The sequence below is a fragment of the Apus apus genome, chromosome 1 (assembly GCF_020740795.1).
Source record: "Apus apus isolate bApuApu2 chromosome 1, bApuApu2.pri.cur, whole genome shotgun sequence".
Lineage (NCBI taxonomy): Eukaryota > Metazoa > Chordata > Aves > Apodiformes > Apodidae > Apus > Apus apus.
In genome coordinates this window covers 155,980,441-156,007,090 of record NC_067282.1, presented here as the reverse complement: position 1 = coordinate 156,007,090, position 26,650 = coordinate 155,980,441, and the positions used below count along the sequence as shown (strand labels likewise).

The following is a 26,650-nucleotide window of genomic DNA, read 5'->3' as shown; positions in this document are numbered from 1 at the left end:
AGTTTTCAACTTTGTTAATGAAGAATGTTTCATATATAAAGACTCACATCCTAATTGTTTCTGTTCCTCTTTTGCCTATAGATAACAAACAGTGACACACCTTCACCACCGCCTGGTTTAACAAAACCCAATCCAGTCATACCCATCAGTTCATCTAATCACAGTGCACGGTCTCCTTTTGAAGGGGCTGTAACAGAATCACAGTCACTCTTCTCTGACAACTTTCGACACCCTAACCCCATCCCTAGTGGGCTTCCTCCATTCCCCAGCTCTCCACAAACTTCAAATGACTGGCCTACAGCACCAGAACCACAGAGCCTCTTCACATCAGGTATGTACTTGGGTTATATGGCTTGGTGTTGCTTGATTTTGCAGCTGATGCCTAAATCTGTGTAGAACTGAAAACACTAGGACTTGATCAATACTGTTTTTATCCCCTTAACAAATGGTTAAAATTTGTCACTTAACTGCAAATGAATTGCACTGATGTAAGGGTTTTTCTTAAAGAAACTTTCCAGTTTTCCAGCTGCATGGCTAAATTATCAGTGCTATTTTTTTTTCTTAGCCATGTGCCTATCGAAATAATAGGATGTTACATGTATTCTTAATATTTAATGTTACAGGCTTTTCTGAGGATGAAGAATATACATGGTGTCAGCATATGTTGGTGTAATAATCTGTTATAACCTATAATTCTAGCATAAGAAGCTGTGCAGTGGAATTCAGTTTTCTTTAGTATCTTGGGTAGTTACATGAAGGTACCTAATATTTTGCTTTCTGAAGCAAAATTATATACATTCAGAGAAGCTAAAAATACAGTTGATTGCATCACCTGAAAGATATCTGTATTTTCCAGATATTTTCCTATGGAATACCACTTCATATGAACAAAAATTAATTTTAATTGTGTATATATATAGTCTTGAGAATGGTAACAGTATTTAAGCAGTCAAAAATTATAAACCTGAGGGAGGTGTTAGAAAAATAAATTTAACAGAATAAGTAATAGAATGTAAACAATACTTAGGTACACTGCTTACTTAGTGATTAGTCGTATTTTAATGTTTATCTGACTTCTGGATATCATAATCCTGTTTGTAAGCAGTATTTATTACCGAAGAAATTACTTGCTGTTAAGGTACTGTATGAAGAAATTTTGTGAGGATTATTAGCCATGAGAGACTCTTTCCAGGTAGTAGAGATGTTGTTTGTTTCATAATTAATATAAAATGTATAGTTGCTATTTAAACAAGAATACAAAGGACAAGTTTTTGTCTGTCCAGCAACTGTTTCTATTGTCATGGATTTTAGAGTGAAAATAGAAGTGTAGATTTCTGAGAGGATACTGAGCTTAATTTTAAATTCTTAAATCGGTACACCAAGTTCCCTACCAGCAGAGGGAGTTAATGTTGTGAGTGATACCATCTCGTACTCATCAGCTTGCACTACCAGAATTTTGAGGGAAAATACTGCGAAACTAAATGCAGCATTCACTGAATCTGAATAAGAAACTGTATAATGAAATGAAGTAGTAAATGAAAATGCAGGGGAAATCTGATGGTTTTTGCAGCTCTGCCTCAAAGTATTTTACAGTATCTTGTACTGCAGTTTCTTAGTTCCTTTTGTTTTATCAAGGTGTCTACTCAAGAATTTGGCTTGTTTTTCTTCATAATAGTAGACAATGGGGGTTTTGTTTCTATCTTTTTAACTGCTGCTCAGAGGTTCCCCCTCTGAGAGGGAACATATCCTCCCCACCTTTCTTGCACAGCAGAGCTGAAGCACAGCATTAATGCTGAAAGCAAAATGCTGAACTGAGTAACAACCTGTGGGAAACTGTTCTTCTTCCCCACATAAGTCTAAACAAAGTCCCGACTGCTGGTAGCCTCTGTGATGGCTCACAACACAGTCTTATTTAAACTTTGCTTGGTCATGCTTCCTGCAAGTAATAATGGGTTTAAAGAAGGTTTTAAGCAAGTGTTTATTGGTCTCTTTCTACTTTGTACTATTACTGAAAATACTTGACAAGGCTATTCTGTGGGTTATGAACAGAGCAATTCTGCAGTAAGAATATTATTTGCTTGTTCTACCTCTTCACCTTAAGTAGAAATATATGATAGTTTGATTGAAAATGGCATTCTAAGTTGATGAATAAGGTGCCTTTTGGGAAGGTTTACAGGAGTATTATATGAGAGGTAACTAGTAATACAGGTTCAGGTAGGCTGAGACTGAAATTTTTGTATGGGTAAATGCTAATTCTTATTCTAAATCCTGTTCTCTCTCACAGAAACTATACCAGTATCCTCCTCCACAGACTGGCAAGCGGCTTTTGGGTTTGGTTCCTCCAAACAGCAAGAGGACGACTTAGGGTTTGACCCCTTTGACATCACCCGCAAAGCCTTAGCAGACCTGATTGAGAAGGAACTGTCAGTCCAAGACCAACCTTCCCTCTCGCCCACATCTCTTCAGAACCCTACCCCACACACTACAACTGCCAAAGGGCCAGGCTCTGGATTCCTGCATCCTGCTGCACCCACAAATGCCAACTCTCTCAGTAGCACATTTCCAGTCATGCCACAGAGGTTCCCACAGTTTCAGCAGCATCGAGCAGTTTACAACTCCTTCAGCTTTCCAGGCCAAGCAGCTCGCTATCCTTGGATGGCCTTTCCACGCAATAGCATCATGCACTTGAACCACACAGCAAATCCCACCTCAAATAGTAATTTCTTGGACTTGAATCTCCCACCACAACACAGCACAGGTCTGGGAGGGATCCCTATATCAGGTAGGTGAAGTGGGATGGCTGTGAATATGACTTAATTCATGCTTTCAGCTTCTCTGAGCCAGGACAGGAAAAGGGAGTAGCCAACTACAAGTGGTAAAGTGATTATTTCTTGACATATCCTTATGAACAGAGGAAGAAATATTATTTTAAATAGGCCCTTTCCATTAAAAAAAAAAGGTATTTGGATGTTTAGCCTTGTAATATTGAGCTTTATAAGGAAGGTGGAGTATTCTGTGCCCGCTTAATTTTGTGCAAGAGCAGATTGGTATTTTAATTCTTTGGTCTTGCCAGACTGGCTTTTCTTAAGAGTAGGCCCTGGAAGCGCGTTGTGACTTCCATGTTGACGTGCAGGTGCTGACCAGAGTTCTTAAAATTGTGCAAAATACTGTAATGATGGTAATTTGTGCCACATGTCTTGGCTGGGTTGTTGTTCCCTCTTCCGCATAACCAAATGGCTGCACAATAAAACATTCAGTGTTGTTAATTTCTGTACTTCAGGTGGCCTTAATATTATGCTAATCTTTAGCTGAATGGATGCTTGCAGTGTGTGTAAGAGGATTCATCCTGATTGTGAGGGTTGGGATCTTGAAGAAAAATAAATGCTCAGTCAGGCCAGTTCAGGGTGCTCTGAATGGATTGTTAGGCTCTTGCAGCAAATGTTACAACTAAGGAGCTAATTGTCTTGATTAAAAATTCATTTCTGGAATGTGAAGTCCTTTCATGCTTCTGATTTAGCTTGGCCCAAACAGGGCCCCTTTTCCTAACAGAGAAAAAAAATTGTATTAAGTGTATTATGAACTGCGGGTAGAAAGTCTCTGTAAGCTCTTTGTAGCCATAAGATGGAAAAAAACCTGCTTTTTGAGATGTTTGCCAGTGTTATTTTCTTTTCATGGGTTTTGAAAAGTACTAGCCATACTATCAGAAAGTGACCTAGAAAAAGTCACGATGTTTTTGATACTGTAATACAAGAGCTAATTTTGGCTGTTACTTCCCTGTCCTCTTTGAGGGCTTGTTTAAGCTACAATACTGCTGTGGTGTCCTTAGGTTGATTCATACTATAAACACTTGTTCCAGACTACAAATGCAGGTAGTTAAAAACTGGTAGTGGCAAAGTTTTAAGGCTAAAATGACTGATACTGGTTACACTGAAATGTGAGAAGAGAAAGAGTAAAAGAAAATAAATTAATTTTTAGTGGTGTCAAAAATGCAGCATGCATAGCATGGCAAACTGTTGCTCACTTTCCCCTGAACTATACACAACTTCCAGGAATATTGCCAGACATCAAGTTTCAACTTTACCACTCAGTTCTAAAAATTGCTAGTGCAAAGGGCCAGTAACAAAACTATTGTCTGGACTAGGAGGACCAGCAGAATCCTGTAGTGTTGAAAAATATCTGTTTGTGGTACAGGTTGATTCTACATTTGTGGAAGTATTCTTAATATTGCATTGCTTTAGTTGCCTTTGGCAGTTTGAAAGTGGACCTTTTTGTGTTTGTAGAAGACTTGTAGATCTTCAGTATGATGCCTGAAGAGCCAGCTGTGTGGTGCTGGATGATGCTTAACCTGTGCTGTGTACTTCCCCCATATGTTTTAAGACAACAGAGTTGATATTTAAATATATTCCTTTTTTGTATGCAACTGCTAGAACTAATTAATCTCAAAATATTTTTGGCAGATACAGTGCTAAAACCAGAAAATAAACATCTGCTGTAGTCTCTATGGAAAGTTCCTTTAAGTTGGTCTTTAATCTCTTGTTATAGAAAACACTGTTAGTTGTCTGGCTGACAGATAGCAGCAGATGCCACAGTGCAAACACTTCTCAGCTGACCTATATTTCAGCTTTGATGTAAAAAGAGTAATTTGCACAAACACAGATTACTCTTTTTCCTGTTGTCAGAAATCAGCTGAAGTCTCAGATATTTCTGATTTTGTTTGCTGAGTTACAGATTTGTATTATTTGTATGGTATTTAGTGCATAGATTTTTCTTTAGTGATCTAATTTCAGAAGTACAAAATTGAAAGTCAGGAGATGTCTTCATACCTCTTTTTTGTGTGATAACTTAATATATTGTTTCCAATTTATTGATTATTCTCTCTTTTCAAATCCGTATCTAGTGTACAGGTCTCTCAACAAATTCTTTTTATATTATTTTTGAAAGAATAATTCCTGTTCTTTATGCTTGTTTTTCATCTATTGGGTGTATAATAGAGTTTTCCTAATTTCCTTATTTGATTTACAGATACACCTGTCTGGTGGGGTTGGTAGACGAAAGTGGTGTACAAGTAAAGGGAAATCATATTGATGTGACTTCATTACAGTGCTTTATAACAGACTTTAGCTGACCTACTAGAAAGGTCATGCATATCATAATAGCTGTTCAGCAGTATGGAGAGATTAGCTGTGGTATACCTGAAGCTCCTTTTTCTTAGGTCTTCTGTTAATCTCTGTGCAGGTGTGTTAGAAAGTGTTTTCATCTTGGCTGTTTCAGATGTAACAGCAAAAGAAACCTAGTGCAGATGAAACTTCATATGCCTTCTTCTGGCCAAGACACTCAACTGCTGTCAAAGTTGCATGTTTTCTAAGGACTTTGATCACAATTTTTTTTACAGGGCTATAAATTCCTAAAGCAGATAATACAGGACTAGTCATTAAAAAAAGATAAACATTTATTTATTCTGTGTGTTTGTCTGCTGTATTTAGTAAAACCTTTTAAATTTTTCTCATTTCTGTGAAAATGAGAGATCTAAAAACTTTTATAACTACATATGAAGCCAGTATACTATTTTCTAGGCTTTCTGAATGGAATTTTAGTTTATTCCCCTAAGATTATTTGTTTTGGAAGCTTGTATGAAGCAAATGGTATATTTTAAACTGTTGCTGCTTCTGCTTTAGGTAGGAATTAGTATTCACGTGCATTTGACATGCTTATGTGTGACACGTTGAATATAATGTTCTGAGCTACCTTTTGTTTAGTTGAGAATCAAAGCTGTCCTGTGTTCATAACCTCACAGCTCCAGGTAGAGCTGCTTTGTGATGTGCACCAGATTTAAATGGACAGACGTGGGCACTGCCTACGTTTTTTTAGCCTCTCATTTAAAAGTAATTTCTATATCGAATTTGATAGCCTATTTCTCAGAGGAAGTAGTGCTGCTTTAAAGAGTCCAGTGCAGAGCCACAAAGATGATTAAGGGAGTGGAACATCTCCCTTATGAGGAAAGGCTGAGGGAGCTGGGTCTCTTTAGTTTGGAGAAAAGGAGGCTGAGGGGTGACCTCATCAATGTTTATGAATATGTAAAGGGTGAGTGTCAAGAAGATGGAGTTAAGCTTTTTTCAGTGATGACCAGTGATAGGACAAGGAGTAATGGATACAAATTGGAGCATAGGAGGTTTAAGGTGAATATCAGAAAATTTTTTTTTACTGTGAGAGTGACAGAGCACTGGAACAGGCTGCCCAGAGAGATTGTGGAGTCTCCTTCTCTGGAGACATTCAAAACCCGCCTGGACTCATTCCTGTGTGATGTACTCTAGGTGACCCTGCTCTGGCGGGGGGGTTGGACTAGATGATCTTTCGAGGTCCCTTCCAACCCCTAGGATTCTGTGATTCTATGAGTCTGTGATTTTTATACTAATTCTGCAGTTTCCAGTGAAATGACACATAATTTACTTCATAATTTTATTATGCATATACTCCAAATGTCTCATATTCATCAGGCATATATTTGTCCCCAACCTCCATTTAAATGAACTCTGACTGTTTCCCAAACTAATATTTTTTTTCTCCCTTACCATATGATTTTGCAAACTGTAGCAGATGTTTCATGTTCTCATTGTAAGGGATGATTTAGGCTTGTTGCTGTTCTGTGGTGTGGGATGGGTTAGATGATTTAATGTGTAATTATAACTGTGTAACTGTGCTTCAGGAGAAAAGTTCAATGACTTCTTATTCATGGACAACATGATTGTTGCTAAAAGCAATTTTACCCTAGATTGCGTGCAATCTATTCTAGGAATATAAGACAGTGGCTATCCTTTATTCTCTAGATAATGCCAAAGGAAAGATCCACTGACAGCACTATGAGTGTGTGTTACTTTAGGATAACAGGAAACTCTTTGTAATTTGATAGCTAACATGCTGTCATCTTTGCTGCCCTATTGCCTAGTGATGTGTTCTAAAATAATAGACAGTATTGGATCATAAGGTGAAGTAGGTCTCAGATTAAATGTGTTTTGAGACAGATGCTTATAAAATGAGATGCATGCATATTAATAATGGGAAAATAGAAATAGATTTATTTTTTTGAGTTTACTAGTGAGTGGTTTGTAGTCAGTGATTTTATTAGACAGAAAAAGTGTAAGAAAAAATTCACACAGTTAAAAGCATATGTGAGGAAGAAGTTGTCAATGATTGGTCCACCTTTCCGTCAGTTCTATGCAAGATGTAGTAATTGACATTTGGAAATACTGGCTGTTATTTCATTTATTAATTTCATAACGGTCCTGAACATAATGTCAAATGAGAAAAAAATTGTAAGAACTTATACATTCAATAATCATCATTGGAAATTTGAACTCTTTCAAGATTAATACTACACAATCTTGTGTGTATATTCTTCCCACGTAAATCATTGAAACTCCTTGAGGTGGAAGGGAACCACAAGGATCATCATGGATCAAATAGTCCTACTTCTGACTCCACACAGGGCAGCCTAAAAACGTAACCATTTATCTCTGAGCATTTTCCAAATGCTTCTTGAACACAGGCAATTTATTTATGTTGTGCATGTATTAGAAATCTAAGATAGAGGAAATATTCAAGTGGACACCGATAGGAAGCTTGAAGAATTAAACCCTGTTTAGGGTGAGGGAAGAAAGTTTTACCTGTTGTCTTTGAAGTTAACCACTGGAAAAGCCATCAAGTTATTTTAGCCATTGATGTGGAAATTGCAGTAGACTTCCTTGAACTGTTCCTGAAACTTCAAAACAGAGGGTTTGAGTTTCATAAGTCTTTGTAGTTGAATATAACTGACAAATCAAAATGTTGTTCCCTGGAGCCCTTTTTGTTTTGATGCTGTGGTTTATTTATTGCATATGCACTGCCTAATTGTTGGAATTATATTTATTTAAATATGAGATTGAGGCAATAAATAGGTAGACTGTTGTATTAAGTCATCCAGCAGTCTTTGTGGTATTGGTGTTGCATTCCTTATCAATACACTGATTACCACACACATTTTTTGAGTCTTGCCTGCATTTAGGTTTTTGTGAAGCAATAGCTGGTAGCAGTGATGGCAAAATAATGAAAGTTACATTAAGAAGGTCCAACTTCTTCCCATTTATTTTAAGTGCTGAGCTCTTCCATATGTGAACAACTTATGATGTTGCATCTTCTCCCACTTAGGTTTTCTGGTTTCTGTTTTTCAGCTATGGAACTTGTATTGAACATTAAATCCTTTCTTAATTTTACCTTTTGGACAACGTTTTAATGAAACAAGGGAGGATCCCTTTATGTTGGCTATGATTTTATTGTTTAAAAGACTTTATTTAGACTACAGAGAAGGATGAGTTATCAGAACTAGCTCTGACATGGTCTGCCATTAATACTAAGAATCCCTGTCTGACTTGGTATTTTCTCAAAATGTAATTTCATTGCCATTTGGGGCACACATTCTTATTTGACCTTTGTCAAATAATTTCTTATTTGACTTTGTCTCCTTCTCTGGGTTGATTGTTAATATGTAATTTTTTTTTCTCCTGAATAAATAAAAATATGGCACTCCTGGAAATACAGAATATACAGTTGTGGAACAAAAAAAAAAAAAAAGAATTTGCAGCATAGCAGCTGACACTTCTGTAGTGTCAGAATAATAATTTGGTCTGGGATTTTGGAGAGGTTCTACTTCTGCTACCATGCCTTTCTAAAAGAGGGCCTGTCCTGTGTGGTATGGCTGTTGAAATTTACAATTCTCCAAATGCTGTGTACAAAATGCATTTAATCCCATACCCTAGCAACAGGCAATGTGACTCAAACAGTGCTGCCTCGCATCCCTCGATTTGGATGCAGTGGTCGAAAGAGAAATTTGCTACACTTTTCCTCTTGACCTGACAATATCTGAATGGTTTTACTCTGGTTTTAAGTATTGATAACCTTACTCTTTAACAGCAGAGATGCGTTAGTCCATTATTTTTCTGTCCTAATCCTTTAAACAAGACTGCCTTCTCACTTCATGATCACACAGCAGCTGGGCAGAATGCACAGCAGCCAGTGGTATTCTTTTCGGTGCCTCTGGTTGTATCTTTAGCTGCCTGTAGCTGAGATCTTTCTCTGATCAGGTATTAGTATTGAAAATAGGAAATATGATTAAAATCTTGGCTGATACAACTATTTAGTTGTAAATATCATGTGCAGCACCTCCAAAGGCTTGTATCTTTCCAGACTGCAGAGCAGCTCCTCTCAGAAGTGGAGGTGTTGCCATGATGTGAAGGTCACTCCCCATTTCAAAATAAAGGCCTGACCATTGCTTTAAAATTGTAAAATGAAGAGCACTGTTTGTGAACAACTCTCAACTGTTTCCAGTACTCCTTTTAGTAACCCTTACATAGACCCTGTGTGTCCTGTTTCCTGAAACAAAGTTGTCTGTTCTTAGTGCAGCCTTCGCAACTGAGTATTTTGTTCTTCACATCAGTCCTTATGCCTGCTGTGTCACATTTCTTTCCGTGGAGGTTCTTGAGCCTCCATCCACCTTCTTTAGGAGGTACTTTGTGTCAGTGTGTATCTTCCATCCCCAAAATTAATTCTCCTTTTATTTTTCATTGTTAATAACTTTGTTTCACTGGTAAAGAGGTGAAGTGTTCAGCACAATATGGAACAAATTTAATTTGAAATAAACTTTTGGCTTTCTTGGTTCTGTTTCTCTGGAGGTGTTTGGGTTTTTTAAAGGACCCAGGGTGGTGCTGTTGTGTTTAAAATCAAGTAAATGGAAATGGGATTTTGGATTAACTTCCAAAATATTAAATTAGTGTCATGATTAAAGTCATGCTGTTTGAAGTCTGCTATTGATATTCCTTGTCCTACCTCTGGTGTCTTGTCCCCTATACACCTTCTACATTTACTACTAAGGCCTGACTTCCTTAGCGTAATCTTGTCACCATCTCTGAGAGAACTTATCCATGGTGCCTGTGTTCTAAGTCCTGCTACTTACTTTTCCATCTGTTTCAAAATCTCATCTCATACCCACCCTTCCTTCCCAGCACTAATATTGCAATTGCTTTTATAACCCTGTGGAATTTTTTCTTGTGATTGTATAGGAGATACTGTTCCAAGTAAAGCTTGATATATAAATTTGTGTGCCCTCATCTTTGGGAGCTTGGTTTTGTTGAGCTTTTACAAATTTCTTAAAATCTTTGATTGTAAGATAATTAAGGATGGCAGTGAAAGACAGGCATCCTGCTTTTTTGAGTAGCAAGATGCCTATTTTTAAATGTGTAATTTTCATTTGGAAGGGGAAAATGTGGCAAAAATTCCTCTCACTTCTTTTGGCTGCAGTACATCAGAGGAATGACTAATCACATTAACACTGCTAGACTTGAAATGAATGCATTGCTGGCTGGAATAGGTGGCCTGAGTGGCTGACCCAGTTTGCATTCTGGACTATCAGTTCCAACAGCTTTTTGGGTAGCTGTTCCCCAGAAACAGGGAAACAAGCACATGGGAGGGATTTCACATCAGATTTCCTGACTGTTCCTGTTCTCTAGTAGTGTTGCCAAATGAGCTTCAGCTGAATTAAATGCTGGGTCTTTGCCTGTGTTTGAGATGTAAGACTGCATTTATTGCTTATAGAGTAAGAACTTTCTCTTTCAGGCAAAGGTGTTTTTTTTTTCACCAAAAGTTAGGAAGGCTGTTTCCTTTCAAAGGTAACACATAAGATCTCAGAATGGGTCTGCAGCAACGTAAGGGGCAGCTCCCTTGGCTGGTGTAGCATCTGTCCCCTCCTCCAGTAGGCAGATGCTTAGCCTCAGAATCACAGAATTACCAAGGCTGGAAAAGACCTTTAAGATCAAGTCCCGCCTATGACCAACACCACCACATCAGCTAGACTATTGCAGTAAGTGCCACATCCAGGGACGGTGCCTCCACCACTTCCCTGCAAAGTCCGTTCCAATGTCTAATCACCCTCGCTGTGAGGAAGTACTTCCTAATATCCAAACTAAACCTCCCCTGGAGCAGCTTGAGCCTGTGCCCTCCTGTCTTGTTGGTAGTTACCTGGAAAAAGAGCCCAGTCCCCACCTGAGTACAACCTCCCTTCGGGTAGTTGAAGAGAGTGATAAGGCCCTGGGGTGCTGTGTTCTCACGGATGCCTTTCTAAAATACAAACTGGCACTTCAAAATATACAGTAAACCACTAGCTTGAGTTAGAAGATGTCATTGGCTTAGTGATTTTAAAAGACTGGAAATTAGTATACTTGACAGTGCTGCCTTTTTAGTAGCAGTGTCTCACAAGAGGCTGCGCCTTGGGCACAGACCTGAAACTTTGGCTCCTTTTGAGTCAAGTCTGTCTTGCAAAATATCAATTCTCTGATTAATTGTAGCGAAAAGCACAAGCGGTTCATAGGCTTCCTGTATAAACACATTTTGAAATGCATGAACTTGAAGAACCATTGAGAACCACATAATCTTTTTTAAAATTGTAATATAGGAAGAGCGTAAATGAAATATCCTGAAGGGATAACAGCAATTGAAAGAGCAGCTCTACAAATAGTGTTTCTCCTCCCAGCAATACCAAATCGCATTTTAGAAGAACAAAAACTATCTTTTCCATCCTTTGTCATCTCCTGGTTCCTTCTACATCACAGTCTCATTTGGACTTCAGCTTGTTCCCAAATGATTTATTTTTAAAAACCTGCGTATTCAAAAAGTGGGTCACCTCTACTGGAAAACAGTGTTTAGTAATCAGAATTAATTTCATGTCATGTGGAAGTTTTTAATTTTTTCTCAGCTTTCTTGCAGTTTCTCTAATCTTGCCACGTAACATTTGAAGTACCTACAGATACACATCAGCCTAAATTATTTGTTAGAGATGTGGAAAAATTAAAAATTAGCTTATAATTTCTCAGAGTGTGCCTTCACTGTGCTAGTGCTGATCTCACAGCCTTGGTCAGAGGATTGGTTGGGTACTCCACAAATTCAGAACCTACATAACTAGATATGCTTTTGCTGATTGAGATAGCTTAGATGATCTGTTTTTTCTTTACCAGTTCTAGTTATTGCATTAGCCATAGGAAAAATTCCATGTTTTTTTGCATTTATTTATGCATATATTTATGCACATACCCAAAGGTACACTTTTACACACAGGATTTTCATTTGACGTCACAGGTGAAGTTTTTTTTAAATTGACAGATAAGGGTAACTGTGAAACTGAACCCTGATAATGGAGTGTAAGAGTAAACAGTAGGTATACTTAGGTTAAAATTAAGTTTGTTTTCTCAGATGAATGGAAGTCCCATCTTTTTGAGCTTTTTAAATCAAATTGTCCTGTATGTAGGTTTCAGATATGTACTGCTTTTGTTTCAATATCTGAAGTATTTGTGCTCTCAGTTTAGGTTTATGTTAGTATTGAGATTATCAGAGATGAGAACTGGCTGGTTTTTTTTGGGTCCATTTTATTTGGATGAGAATTGTCTTCTTAGTTCACAAGAAAAAAAAATAGGTTGATTGATTATTGACTGAAGTAATTACAGATCATATTGTCATTTTGTGTGCAGGACAGTGCTCCCCCCCACCAGCCCCAAACCTGGCTGAAGTCCTGTGGTTGACCACTAAGCATTTTTAGCAAAAAATCATTTAAAAAAATCAGTAATAAAAAAAAAAGGATAGGGTGCTGTGGAACATCTGATACAAAGTCAAGCATGTTTTCAAAGCAAGTTATAATCTCAATTTGAAATATACTTACAGCTTAAAATTGGGTGGCTGGCTGCTATAATTATATATTAGATTTGGTCCCTTGAGCCATGGTAAGTGTATGTCAATCACAAGAACTCTCCAGAATACTAATATAAAATTGCTTTTCTCAAACCTAATAAAATTCTGAACCTGTACACACAAGCAAATACAAATCTTCCTGTTTAATATCTAGTATGAGCTTTCCCCTTACTGATGTTGTAGAGGGGATATACCCTGAAAATAAATTTATTCTCTGACTCATAACACTTACGTAGTCACAGAAAGCTTAAAAGTTTTACTGTCAGATCTTAATAAAAAAATAAAAATATTTAGATAAAACTTACTCTCCCCTTTGAAGTGTATACTTCAGAATTCAGTATATTTCTCTTCTACTTGGCTTACTGGCATGTTAAGTTGCAGTTAATTTATTTCAAATTGAAAAACAGTGCTTTTTTATTTACATGGCTGTTTTGTTTTTTTTTAAGTTGGATACATGTGGAATTAATCTAACAATGGAAATCAATGTGGAATGAAGATAAAAGCTGCTTTATTTGCATTCTTTTAAAGCTGAGGGCAGACTGGTGTCTCTTGACTACTGAAGCCGATTTTGTACATATATGTGTGTATGCATGTATGTACACTTATTTTGTTCATGAGCAAGACACTCATTTGAAATCTGTACTGTGGAATGACTCTTAGAAAGCTGTTTTAGTGGATTGCCAAGTAGCTTCCTGTGTGTAGAGAATGTCAGTGAGGCACAAACAGCTTTATCTTCTAGTGCTTCTGTCATTCGATATCTCCCTAATATGAAGTGGCCACTTGTATTCCTGATGGGCAGCACTCCTTTTTAAATGTGGACAGATTCAGTCTTCTTTAATCTGCCAGTGACATTCTTGGGCCTCTGTGAATTGATGAAACTTCCTCATTTGGTGTAAGCATTGTGGGTTTCCTAGAAATCATGAATACACAGAATCAATGAAGTCCGAGAGTACAATGTTTCAGATCATAGCAGTTTAAATGGATTTTACTCATGGTTTTAAAAAATTCATGAGCAAGCAAGCTTATTAGTCATATTAAAGTGACATAGCTACAGTTTTTATTATAACTGTTTTGTTGCTGGTTAAATATGTAAGCTTTGAATGACAGGGTTTTGAGTTTATCTAAAATGATGGGCATAATTTTATTTTAGGATGGGACAAATCATGCTGTCCTCTTCCCCTCCCCCCCCCGCCCTCCCCCTCCTCCCCCCCCCCCGGGGTGAAATATTGGACCACTTTTTGAAAAATAGAAATACCAATAGTGGAGAGTAGTTTTGAGACTAAAATAGAGAAGCCCCAGTTACTTCTTGGAATAGGATAAAGGGTTGTTTCATGGAAAGCACAGACTATCTGTGGTATCTGTGAAAATGATAGTATGCAGCACAGGCTGGAACTAACAGGGATGGCACTTCAAAGGGTATGGTTTTTGGTGCCCTCATTTGTTTATTATCAAGTTGAAAGACTCCTGGTAGTTTTTTCTGTTCCTTTTTTACCCTCTTTTTCTTCTGCCCCCCATCTTGGCCTGAGACAAATTTTGTCATTCCGGTTGTCTTGCCAAGGCTTCAAAACAAACTTCCTCTTTAGAATCCTTGAAGATTTCATAAGGGCCTTCTTACGAGCAGGTCATTGTGATAGCCATTCTGTTACTGAATGCAGCTTGATAGTCTTCACTTCTCTTGTTTCTAGTCTGTGCTGTCAGGTACGTGTCATTACTGATAAGTTTATTTTTCTCTCCTATGATAGTTTTCCTCTGAATTTCTTTTGCTTATTTGAAGCTTTTCTGTAGCACTGTTGTGTGCCTTGGTCACACACATGAAATACTGGTGGATTCTTAAAATAATAATTACAACACACATTTGCTGGTCTACTTTCTTTTTAGCAGGACTCATAGCTTGGAATACAGTTTTGACAGCAAAGATATATAGTTGCTTTACACTGCCTTCATGTGATGGTCTTGTGATCTTTGCTGTTAGTCACATTCATTTAAGCATATACTCTATGAATTTTTAAATGGATTTGACCATAAACTTGTATGATCTAGTCTCTAACACATTCATTTTAGTGGGCTGGTCTGCCACCAAATAGACTGTAAGACATGCTATCCCATTACCCTAAACACAAAAGATCAAGTGTGTCAACATCGCAAGTGTGGTGCAGCCAAATCTGAAATACCTTAGGGTCTACATTGTGGTGGTGTCAGAATTTATGTCACGGAACAGCCCATGTCAATGCAGCTGACACTTGTGCAAACGTCTTCTAAAGTACTGAATATGTTCAACAGAACAGTATTTCTGGCTTGGCAATCATCCTCTTAGCCATCTCTCCCCCAGATACACACTTATTGTGCCTGATTTGAAGGAATCGTGTGTAAGGCATTGCAAGTAGAGGATGTGGAAGTAACACTACCAGACTGGTAGGGTGTCATGATGGGGCAAGGGTTTTATTTAGAAATCCATTAAACGACTGTTTCTTTCCTAGAGATGAATGTCCAGGCTTCTCAATCCTATTTTTTTTTTAAGCTAACTTTAAGTATTTTTAATTTAAATCAGGTGGGCAGGATGTTTGTGATGAAGGTGGGTTTTTTTCTTCCCTTTGCTTACTTTAAGAGGGCAGCTGACTTTGAAAATTTTTACATACAAGTGCTTTTACTTTATGTTGACATCCTACCTCAGGCACATGAAAAAGTTCAGTGCTAGAACTGTGGGATCTGTTCACCTCTGTAGACACAAGTTTCCACTAGACCAGATAGGATTATGAAATGCACATTAAGAGAAGACAGGAGTTCAGGATATGTATTTGAGCCTAATTTTCATATGAATAGTGGTGCTTTCAGTGAAGCTTCACCAGGTTATTCTCTCCTTTCACAGTCAAAGCTGGAGCATGGTGGTAGGAATGTCCCATTTATCTTGGTGTTTAGATTTTTTTCATCCATTGCAGTCAACTGGTTTTAACTTGTTTTATGCCCTTTTTAATAGATCTTTATTAACGAAGAGTTAACCTTTTATCATTTTTAACTGTAGTAGTAGTTTCATGGTGAAGCATGAACTCAAGTAAGAAAAAGACTAACTAGCCAAGGGATGGGTAGTAGTGTCTCCTGAAGATACTTTCTTCAGGTGGTGGAAGTAACTCCTGTCTTTGGGGTGGATGTGTATTCTCACTTAGGCTCTTGTTTCAAACTTGTCAGATTCCAGCAAAGACACACTGATGTGGTTGATTGGTTTGGGTGTTGCTGTGTGGTGCCTGCAGATTGCTCGTGTACTTGGGTTGCATCAGGAATTTTTCTAACCGGGTGGCTTACCTATCATATCCAGTCACAGGCCCCAGAGGGCAGTGCAGGGAGTGTTGTATTGTATTCTCTCTTGATCCCATCTGTTTTAACACCTAAATGCATTTTAATCCCTTACCAGATCCCGTATTACAAGAATAATTGAATTGCAGTATTTCTCCTTAAGTGCTGAGAGTCGTGACAAAGCTGTAAAACTCTGGAGTTGTGGTTGTTTTGTTGTTTGGTTTTGTTTGTTTTTTTCCTCTGGGTATTTATTAGCCAAGCTGGAAAACCTTGTTACAGTCACACAAGTAATGTGTTGCTTGCTTTTTCTTTGGTGTCAGAGGCCAGTGTTTTTGTCATAGCTTGCCTTTTAGCCTCACAAACCCAGCTGCCAGGGAAAGACAATAAATCTTTGGGAATTCTGTTTTGTCACTTTTGTACCCAGGAGCACAAGATTTTAATAAATAAATTCCTTATTGCTAGCAAATAGCACAGTTTTAATAGATACTGGGTCATTATAGGCCTTTTGTCTCTTGACTTCTGTGATTCCAAGTGGATTTTGTACTGACAGTTGAGATAAAGAGCAGTCCTCCTCGGTTTCCTCTTATTTTCTTTTGTTCTGTGTTAGAGGGTGCATGGCAATGGTGCACTATGCCTGCCTCACAGATTGTCTCCTCACCAAACAGTGCCAGCCTTTTCTATTCCATGATAGTCTTGTATCTCAACCACTTGCTATCTTACTGGATTCTTATATGTGCTGTATTAAGTCTTTTTAAAATGGAGAATAACATGGCAAAAATGTCTATTTTCTTAGCCCACGGTGGCCTAAAACCCTACTACTTTTATCTTCCTATCTCATTCTTTCAGAAGTATGACATCTTGCTAGCTTTGTCTTCATTAGACTTAATGACATGTTACAGGTGTGCAGTTTACTGCACATTTGCTTTCTTGTACGTGAGCTTTGAGGGCATGTTGGGAGTTAGTAATGTCCATGATAAGGATTGTCATAAGCTTGCAGATCCCCAGCTCACAGGTATTGCAATGAGTATGTTTACTACTGTGTGGTCCTAATAAGTATCCTGTGTGTACTTTTTTGCCTTGTAGTAGAAGTGAGTTATTAAAATATTCCATTCTATGATAAACTGAGCTGTGTTTCTGGCACAAGCTGTGGGAAGCAGAGGTGAGAAAATAAAGTGGAAAGTATTGGTGTACCATGTGGAATCTGTTGCACAGTTATTTCTGTGATGGTGAGCTGGGTACTCAGGTGCCAAAAAATACGATTAGAACTTGTCTTAAATAGGCTTATGGATGTTCAAGAAGGTTGTGAGCAAATAACGCATCAAGGACATTTCTGACTAATGCTTTTTAAAGTTTTAATTTTTTTCTTAACCCCAGGATCATAGTTCTGGGTGAAAAATGTATTGCACTAAACTCTTCAAATCCTGTTCATGTGTGTTGGTATTGCAAAGAAAAAAGCGGGAGCTCTGGAGGGAGCAGGAGGTAGATTTGATTTACAGTACAGGAACTCAAAGTAGAAGTGAAAGCTGGTTGTATGGCACTATGGCTTGATGCTATACAAACACAGAACAAATTGCTGGCCAGTAAGCCTGCTTTTTTTTTTTTTTTTTCTTCACCTGAGGTGACTTGTACACAGATCATGCTGCACAGTGTGTGGATACAGTCACACTTAAATTGTATCCATGTGCTATGAATTTACTAAAAAGCTGGTCTTGGTTTACTAGCTTGAGGCAGAGCTTCAGTTCTGTTACTGCTATTTTTTTTTTCTCCCATAGCACTTAAAATTTTAATCTTTAGATGCCTGTAGTAGTAGGGGGCAGGCTTTTGGGGTTACTTTCACTACCTGATTTTTTGACCTGTCTTTGTTTATGGGAATGCTTAGGAGTTGCCTGCTTTCACTGTGGAGGTGTATCGTGTGCTGTAACCTAACCTCTGAGGAAGAGTGATTCCCCAGCCTCAGCCAGTGAGTGGGGAGCACAGCAGTTGACTGTAAACTGTCCAGAGTCTGTGATCAAATGTATTCTGCAAATTTGCTCAGGCAGAGGATGATTTCTGTAGTACCCTCTTTCTATCTGTGCTATTATTCCTGTCCAGCCTTCATGTGCAGTGTGGCTCTGGCCACAGACATTCTAGGTGTCAGCTGCTGTCCTGCTACATGGGACATTTATGGATGCAGATGGGTGCTTGTGTGAGAATAGCTGCATTAGGCATGCATGGGGTTAGAAATGAATACATTGCTCCAGCAGTCATCATAGGCAAAGTGGATAAAGCAGATTTGCATAGTAATTTGTTTTGAAGTTGACTTGATGACATGGACTGAGGTGTGACTTGCTGTGGTTTGTGAATGAAGTTTCTTGCTGTAGTTCTATACAGAATTAGAATCTTTTATAAAGTTTATTCTAAAAACCCTCTGGTCTGGGGAAGGAAAGTTCTGCATGAAAGCACAGAATTTCAAGAACTTGCTTTTTTCCCCCTCCAGTTACAAAAAGACATCAGTTCTTTCTGAGCATTCAGCTTTACAAGAATTGCTGAGGCAGGTTTTGATAGCAAGTGAGACTGCTTTCTTCTCTGTCCAACATACATAGTTGCAAGTTAGTGATATCCTCTTTAATTTTCCCTGAAGACTTAAATATCTTCCATTGTTGATGAAGTAGCAATATTATGTAGGTATCTCACTGTAGCACTTCTGAGTGCAGTGAAGGTCCTTTCTTTAAGAAGGACAAGCAGAGGTGGTTAAAAAAGGAAAAAAGTTATATTCTAGTTTTTTTGCAAAAAGAGCATACTGCTAATGTGCTGCCCAACGCTTGCTTTTCAAATATATTTGACCACAATTTAATTAAGTATCATTTTCTTTATTGGCTGATAAATACTAGGATGCTTGTACTTGATTTGAGATACCTAAAGCAGGAGATCACAGAATCATGGAGTCGTTCTGTTTGGAAAAGACCTTTAAGATGATCAAGTCCAACCATAACCTAATTCTGCCAAGCATTAACCTAAGTCTGACAAGTTAAAGACGGATCGTAGAACCTCATAGTCTGTTCCTAGATAGCATGGATTAAGGTTTGTGTTCAGGAATCGTTACTGTAACCACAGTATCCTGTTGTGCTTTTCAATACCTGCCTTGAAACATTTAGGCAAATAGTTGGAGACTTGACTGTTTTGGTGTCAAGCTGGTTTGATTCTAACCAAAGTTTTGAGGATGTTGCTGTGTTGGGAGTTATTCTGAAAGGTCTCTAAAGAATTTTCACTGCTGTTCTTCATCTGCAAGAGGAAATTGCACTCCCTTCAACTTCATGAGAACCTAATTACCATTTCCTTCAGAAGAACATCTGTGAGGCTGTGAATGAGCAAGCTGTAACAAAACAAAAAACTTCTGTGATATTCCTCCTCCACCTCCCTGGTTCCTGATGTTCGGTTTCTATTGCAAAGCCCTACCTAGCCTTTCTTCATTTTAATATACTTCAAAGAAAACAACCATTTTTAACCTCCTGCCCATTAATAAAACAGCCTAATCGGGTTATCTGGCTTGCACCAGAGGTATTCTTATAAAGGATCTGGTTGGTTTTCCCCTATTACTAGTAGAGGGGGAGCCACTGTGCCCTTTTGATTATTTTGAGTCTCTGAACTGGAAAAAAAAAAAAAAGGGGGAAATATAAATTGGGGGAGGAGTTAAATCTTTCTCCCACTCTCATATACTTGGTTTAAAACCTGCCAGCCTCTCTGAGTAATTAATCAATCATATAAACATTGACCCTAATTTTTGGACAGGGAAAGTATTAAATGCTTAACTTTAAAAAGTAAAAACAAAATCCCATACCCCACCGAAGAAGGACATCTGTTTCTAACTTCAGCTTTTTATTTTTTTTATCTTTCATTTTTTTTTTGTTGGTAAATCTCCCAGACAACAGCAGTTCTGTAGAGAGTTTAAATATGAAGGAATGGCAGGACGGGCTAAGGGCACTTCTACCGAACATTAACATCAACTTTGGTGGACTGCCCAATGCTTCTTCCCCCTCCAACGCCAACCACAGTGTACCAACGTCCAACCCTGCCACCACCGACAGCCTGAATTGGGACAGCCCTGGCAGCTGGATGGACCCCGCAATCATCACAGGTAACCGTTTCTCACTCCTTCAGCTCCGCTGGCAAACCATCCAATGGGTATTTGGCACAAACTGATTTACCTCTGGAAAAAAAGAAAAAGGCAGTATGCGGTGGTCTCTTCCAGCTTCCATCCACAAAACCTCAAGGGTCCAGGAATTTTTGTGGAACTGCTAGGTGTAACAAAATGTCACTGGGGCCTTTGCAATGCATGCCCGGGGCCTTCACAGGCAGTCAGGTGGATCAGTGCTTATCTATAGGGTCAACGTAGGTGTCCCTCCTGCTGGGTGGCATGTCCGGTGTGTGCGCCGCTGGTCCTCAGGCACTGAAGGCATTCACTAGACTTGGTTATTTAAAAAGGGACATACTCCACTTGTTTATAAAGCTCTCTTTTATAAGGCTGTCTGGTTGTGTTTCCCTGTTAGAGAGGCTGAAGCATGATTCAAGTAGGCAGAGGAGGAGGTGAAGCATGCAGTGTTCTGGTGGTTTGGTGTGGTAAGGTCACGTCAACAGGGATGCAGTCCTTGCACAGGATGTTTGAGAGAAAAATGTGTGTTTTATGAAAAAGTGCTCTGAGGGGGAACTTTCTCCTGTCTGGATTTAATGTTAAATGTTTTGCAGGCAGGGTATTTGTATGTAATAATGTAAAATGCATTCTCTGTACAAACTAATGTTTTTTCACTGTTGCTTTTTGTTAGGTTAAATTGACCTCCCTCATGCTAAGCTTTTTGCATCTGCTCTGACATGCTTGTATCCCTGTTTTTTTTTTTTCTTCTCTTCATAGGTATCCCAGCATCCACAGGAAACAGTTTAGACACCCTTCAAGATGACAATCCTCCACATTGGCTAAAATCTCTTCAGGCCCTCACAGAGGTGGACGGCCCCAGTGCAGCACCATCACAGACGCACCACAGTAACCCCTTCGGCACACAGATCCCTCTGCACAGAGCCAGTTGGAATCCCTACTCTCCTCCTTCAAACCCCACCAGCTTCCATTCCCCACCTCCAGGCTTTCAGACAGCCTTCAGACCCCCCAGTAAAACCCCCACAGATCTACTACAGAGCTCAGCGCTGGATCGTCATTAGGAAAGGAGGAAAAAGAAAAAAAAAAAAAAAAAGAAAAATAAAACCCAAAACGTTAGAAATGCAGGAAGTGTCCCGCCCTGACTCCTCCCCATGCCCACCTACTGTTCCCTGTCATATCTTTCTTTCTGAAGAATCCAGTTCCTGATCAAACCTCCCCCCCAAATGCAGTGCCATCACAGGGTCATGACTGTCTCTTTTCGTTAAGTTTCTGCTGAGCCAGTGTTTGAAATACACTGTTTGAAATATTTTCTAAGCATTCTAAGGAGAAAAAAAAAAAAAAAAGAGAGAGAGATCAAAATGCAGTCTCAATGCTTAAGGAGAATATTACTGTCTTATGTCTTTTGCACATGAGTATTTCTGCCTAGTGGAAATGTGTCAATCTGCAGTAGGGGAAAAAATGCAATGCAGAATGAAATGCAGAAACATGAAAAAGGTGTTTAATTTAAATGAAGTTACTGAACATGTGGGGCAAGCAGTGGCCTAGCATTTATTTTGCATTCAGTGTGGCACTACACAGGGAAATTGCTATGTTGGTTTTGTTTTTTTATTTGAGAAGAGGATTTTATTTTGTCAGAGTTTGGCATGAAGTGTGTTGAAAGACAAAAAACACTTACAGCTATGAGTAACTGGCATGTTGCTAAAGAGTGGTTTAAAGAGGGGAGAATAAGATTTTTCTTTAATTTTGGCTTTAGATTTAAAGTAAACTTTAATGTTTTAAAAGTATTCACAGATTTAATACCTAGCGTATACATAATATAAGCAGCTGAAACACGAGTGATATTTACTTCAGCCTTTCTGTCTCCTCTGTTAGTCTCTCTTTCTTTTTTTTTTTTTTTTTTTAAATTAAAAAACCAACTAGATTCACCTGAATAGGGCACTCTGGGATAGCACTGCATTGGGGCCACATGATCACCATCAGGAGCAACCTCTGACCTCCTCTGCCTGCAGCTTTTACTTAACCCTGTAGTTTCTGGACGTTTGTGCAGTATTGAAAAGACAGGAAAAAAGAAACAGATAAATAAACATGGTTATAACCTGATGCTAAAACTAAAACCAAGGAAATGTACCTCTTTCTTCAGAATTAAAACTAAAATCTTAAATAAAACAGAAAACTTGATGATGACTTCATGTTTGCTTTTAGTGTTGTTTTTTTAAAACTTGGATTTTTAATTACTGCATCTAATAAAACAATGTCACTGCATGGGGTTTTTTCCCCTATTCATCTAAACTGGAGCTGCTTTTTCATGGAAATATTGCTTTGCATGGTGGCTTTTGTATGAAGGGTGGAAAAGGCATGCACACTTTACATTTTTTTAAGGGATTCTGTTGTCTTATGTCAACAGCTAGAGGCTGTCTGTCTCTAACCTGTATTGTTGGTATCCTTTTCAATCTCAAGCATGAAAAACTTGTTTATGCTTTCTGAATTAAATGCCATGGTACTTGGGACAGATTGCACTAATGTGTCTGAAGGTGTGGCAGAACATTCTAGTTGCAACTCCCTGTTTCTGTCACCATGCTCACTTAAAGGTGTGAAATATCAGTGCACAAGAGGGGAACGAAGAGCACTTGACACATGCAGAAGGCCTCCAGCAAGCTCTTACACTTCTGGCCAGAGATATTTAAGACCAGTAACCTCGTGATGGGGGTGCTGGGTTGATGTAGCTCATGAGGTTGGCAACAAGCCTGAAATCTTAGTGATACCAGTGCAGAAGGATTTCTCACCTGGTGTGAGCTGTACAGTTCAGGCTGGTTGCCCTCTTAAAATGTTTTCTGCTGGGGCAAGGAAGGGAATTCACACTGTGCAACTGTGGGCATCTCATGGGGGTGAGGGAAATGGCCTTTCATGGTCCAGGGAGTGGGAGCAAGTCCCGAATTGATCACTGGACAGGGGAACCAGGCATTGAATTTGCATAAAGTGACTCCAAATACCCTGCTTTGTAAAAAGGTCATTTGTTGGCAATTGCCTGCTTTTGCTCGTATCTTACCTGTGTTGCCATTTAGTGCTGTTTACCATCTGCATTAAGGAACTGAGTGTACTCTTTCTGGACAGGCAAGGTTGCTGTAGATCAGTCATTTGCCCTGGTAACTTGGGAGAATGTGCCCACCCTTTGGTGCCAACACTCCCACACAAAGTAAACTATGTTTTTGTCACCCGCTCAGCCCCTGTGCAATCCCCTGATGTAACTGCTGGTAGTGGAAGGAGAAGTGCTGCCTGATGGGACTGCAGGCTGGGCACCTCCTCTCCTGTGGCAGTGCCTGCTGCTGCCCTTGGCACTGGGGTTGCAACCCAGCAGGAAACCAGTGCTGGAGGTGTTGGTGATGCTGCCTGCTATTTTTTTTCTTTTTTCCATTCTTGTCTTGCCCAGTTGTTAGAGACAGACACTTTTTGACCTTTAGTATATTTGTTATAAAAGTGCCCTTCTTGACTATAAGCAGCTGTAACTGCTTCTTATGCACCACAGCAGTTGTTGAAGCTGCTGCTGCCTTTGGTCCTTGATTCATCTTCTTGTCTCAGTTCAGAATGTGGTGAGGGAAACCTCTTCCCATGGTCTGCTGCCACTAAAAAATAGGCTTCAGCCACTCAGGAGAGCACTTACTCCTTGCTTCCATACAACAGTTTGTGTGGTTGGCCTACAGGCCAGCTCTTAGCCTTCAGGAAGAGGTTTGTAACTAGATTGATTGATTGATTGATTGATGGTGCTGCCCCTCTTCAGAAGGACTTCTAGGTGGGTAACACTGGTGTTAGAATGTTAAATTATATCAGGATTCAAGCTCATGTGAAGGGGTGCAGCTTCTGCCTCTTTTAGCTTAGTATTATCTACTGTCTGATGCTGATGCTTGCATCCCCCTAGTTGGGAAGCAACCTGGCATTTCACCCTTTTCAACTGCATGGAGCTCAATTAAGTTTCTCCTGAGGTTTTTGTTTTTGGACTTTTCCTGCAACAAGAAATTATGTACAGGAACCTTTATTGAAAGGAGACCTTCATGTGTCTGCTTTGTCCATGTGATCATCTCAGTGCATGGTATGTTCCTTTATATATTGTAGACGCTTGCAGCTCTTCCTTGTATTTAAGCAAAGAACAGTGTTTGGCTAAAAGGTTGGTGACCCAGGACTAGCAACATATTTGATAGATGGTGTCTGCTGGAGATGAGATTGGAAAAAGAGGATGGACCAGACTCTTCCAAAACAGATATGAATGTGTATTGAGGGAAGAGAGGCAGTTGTTAGCCACTGAAGTGTTAGACATTAGGAAGAAATTAATTAGTGTGAGGATGGTAAGATACTGGCACAGGTTGCCCAGGGAAGTTGTGGAAGCTCCATCCCTGGAAGTGTTCAAGGCCAGGTTGGATGGGGCTCTGAGCAACCTGGTCTAATGGGAGGTGTCCCTGACCATGGCAGGGGACCTGAATCTAGATGATCTTTAAGGTCCCTTCCAACTCAAACCGTTCATTGATTTTTCAAAGCATTCTCAGTTCAATCATAGTAATCTGGGAGTCAGCAGTGCTGGACTGATACTAAGGGTTCCTGTAAGCCTTTTTTGTTTCTTTTTATTATCTGAGAAGGCAGTGATGTTTCTCTGGATTACAGCCAGGAGCCTGTCACCTTCTAGGTAAGGTGAAGAGCCATTGCATAAATTCCTTTTCCCTCTTTTTTAATGACTTCAATTTCCTACTTACAAACGAAGTGTGAGCAGGTATGTGCCCTTAGAAATGCAGTGTCTTGACAGGGCTGCTCTAACTATGCTTAAAACACCATTGCCAACTTCCGTAACAGTTTTTAGTCATCAAGTTGGGTTTATATTCTAGTTTCTGAACTCTGAAATTTTGTTTTCTTTTTGCCCCTCTATCACAGACTCTGTTGTCCAAAAAGATTTTTTCTGAGATGTTCCTTCAATCATAGGAATTCAATATGTTGTTTTAGAGATAATGCAGGGTGTTTGGGTTTTCTTGTGGGGGTGGTTTGATTTTGTTTCTTTTTTGGTAGTGGTTTAGTTTTGGTTTGTGGAGGTTTTTTTGGCTTTGTGTTCATGTTTGTTCTGAGTTGCTTTGGGTTATTTACAGTTTGGTAGGGCTGGCCATGCTTCTGTGGAGATTTTTGGCTTGAACACGTTTTTTCTTCTGGGGGGAAGAAGAGGTCCTGCACCAATTTCCTCCCTCATACTTACAAGGGAGCTTAGAAAAATACACTTGAAAAAACTGTGGAACAGTTACACGGGTGCTTCTTACTCACCTGTCTCCACAGGGTTCTTGGAAGTTGCCTGAAGTTGAAGAGCTTGGTTTGGTGTTAGTCTCCAGCACAGGTAAATCCACTGCATGGCAGGTGCTGTATGACATGGGGCTACTTCCCTCAGGGGCAAGCTGTAGTGCTGGGGTAAACCCTTGCTGCTCAGAACTGAGGTGTGTCAAGAAATTCTGAGAAGTGGCACAGTGCTTGAAGGGCTAGAGGACTGAAGTTGTTACCAGCCCTACTAGAAGGGGTTGTAGGTACTTGAAACTTCTTGAGATTTAACTGTCCTCCAGCCAGCTGCCAGTGATGTGAATTTTTAGCATGCACATAGCAAATAATGTGAAGTGCTGTTTGACATGAACTCGTGCCTTAAGAGTAGTTGTTGTTTTACATCTTCCAGCAGTGTGTGGCAATAGAAGTGCTTTCTACTTTCCTGATTTATTGTCATCTGTTTTAAGTAGTAGCTGTAAGAACTTATGCTCCTTCCTCTTTGGTCAAATCCCAGCATCTCTTTTTTCCTACTTTGAGATGTTCCACTGATAGGAAACAGCTCTCGGGTCCTCTGGCTGTGACTGTCAACAAAGCTCCTAAAGACCGAAGAGGTCAAGTATTGTCATTAAGTTTGGGTTACAGTGTAATTAATAGCGTGGCCTCAGTAATCTACATGTGAGAGCACTGTCTGAGCAAGATTTGAATCTTCCCTTCTTCCAGGGCTTTCTCTTGGCCCTAAGCATACCTCTGTTACATTCTGTGGCAAAGTGAAGGCTCCTGAGACAGCAAGGGCCAAATAAAGTTCTTACCACACAAACACAGGGAGCTAGAGCGAGTTGTGGGGATGCAGGAGTCTGAACTGCTGCATGGTGGAGGTTTGAGGCGAGTTGGGTAATCCTGGCAGCAACAGATTTGTTATTGGCTTTACTGATGTAAAACACCAGTTTGGGACACTCTGTTGCAGTGATGCTAGGTGTGGAAGTTGTTTGAACCAAGCTGGTGTCACTGTGGAGGAAAGCAGTATAGAGAAGTCCTTGTTAATCTAAAGCTGATGGGAGAGTGATCTGCCTGACCTGTGGTGGTCATGAGGAGCCCATCTCCTGCAACACAGATGAGGTAGGATCTTTTGTTGGGATACAGTCATCACACAGTTACTGTTGCTTTCTCTTGTGAAATCTTGCTAGATTGCTATTT

General features: G+C 39.3%; 1 protein-coding gene across 8 annotated transcripts in view; it reads left to right on the top strand.

Moving 5' to 3' along the window:
• The window catches only part of CNOT4 (CCR4-NOT transcription complex subunit 4), an 80,758-nt gene extending 58,682 nt beyond the window's left edge, over positions 1–22,076 (top strand). For 5 of the 8 annotated variants that reach the window (XM_051629159.1, XM_051629168.1, XM_051629149.1 and 2 more), the window contains 4 exons: positions 82–331; positions 2,285–2,782; positions 19,952–20,164; positions 20,936–22,076. In XM_051629159.1, coding sequence (XP_051485119.1) covers positions 82–331; positions 2,285–2,782; positions 19,952–20,164; positions 20,936–21,237 — 1,263 coding nt within the window. In that variant the 3' untranslated portion in view covers positions 21,238–22,076. The remainder of the gene's footprint in view (positions 1–81; positions 332–2,284; positions 2,783–19,951; positions 20,165–20,935) is intronic. The other 3 variants (XM_051629193.1, XM_051629212.1, XM_051629203.1) reach the window with 1 other exon arrangement.
• The last annotated feature ends 4,574 nt before the right edge of the window (positions 22,077–26,650 follow it).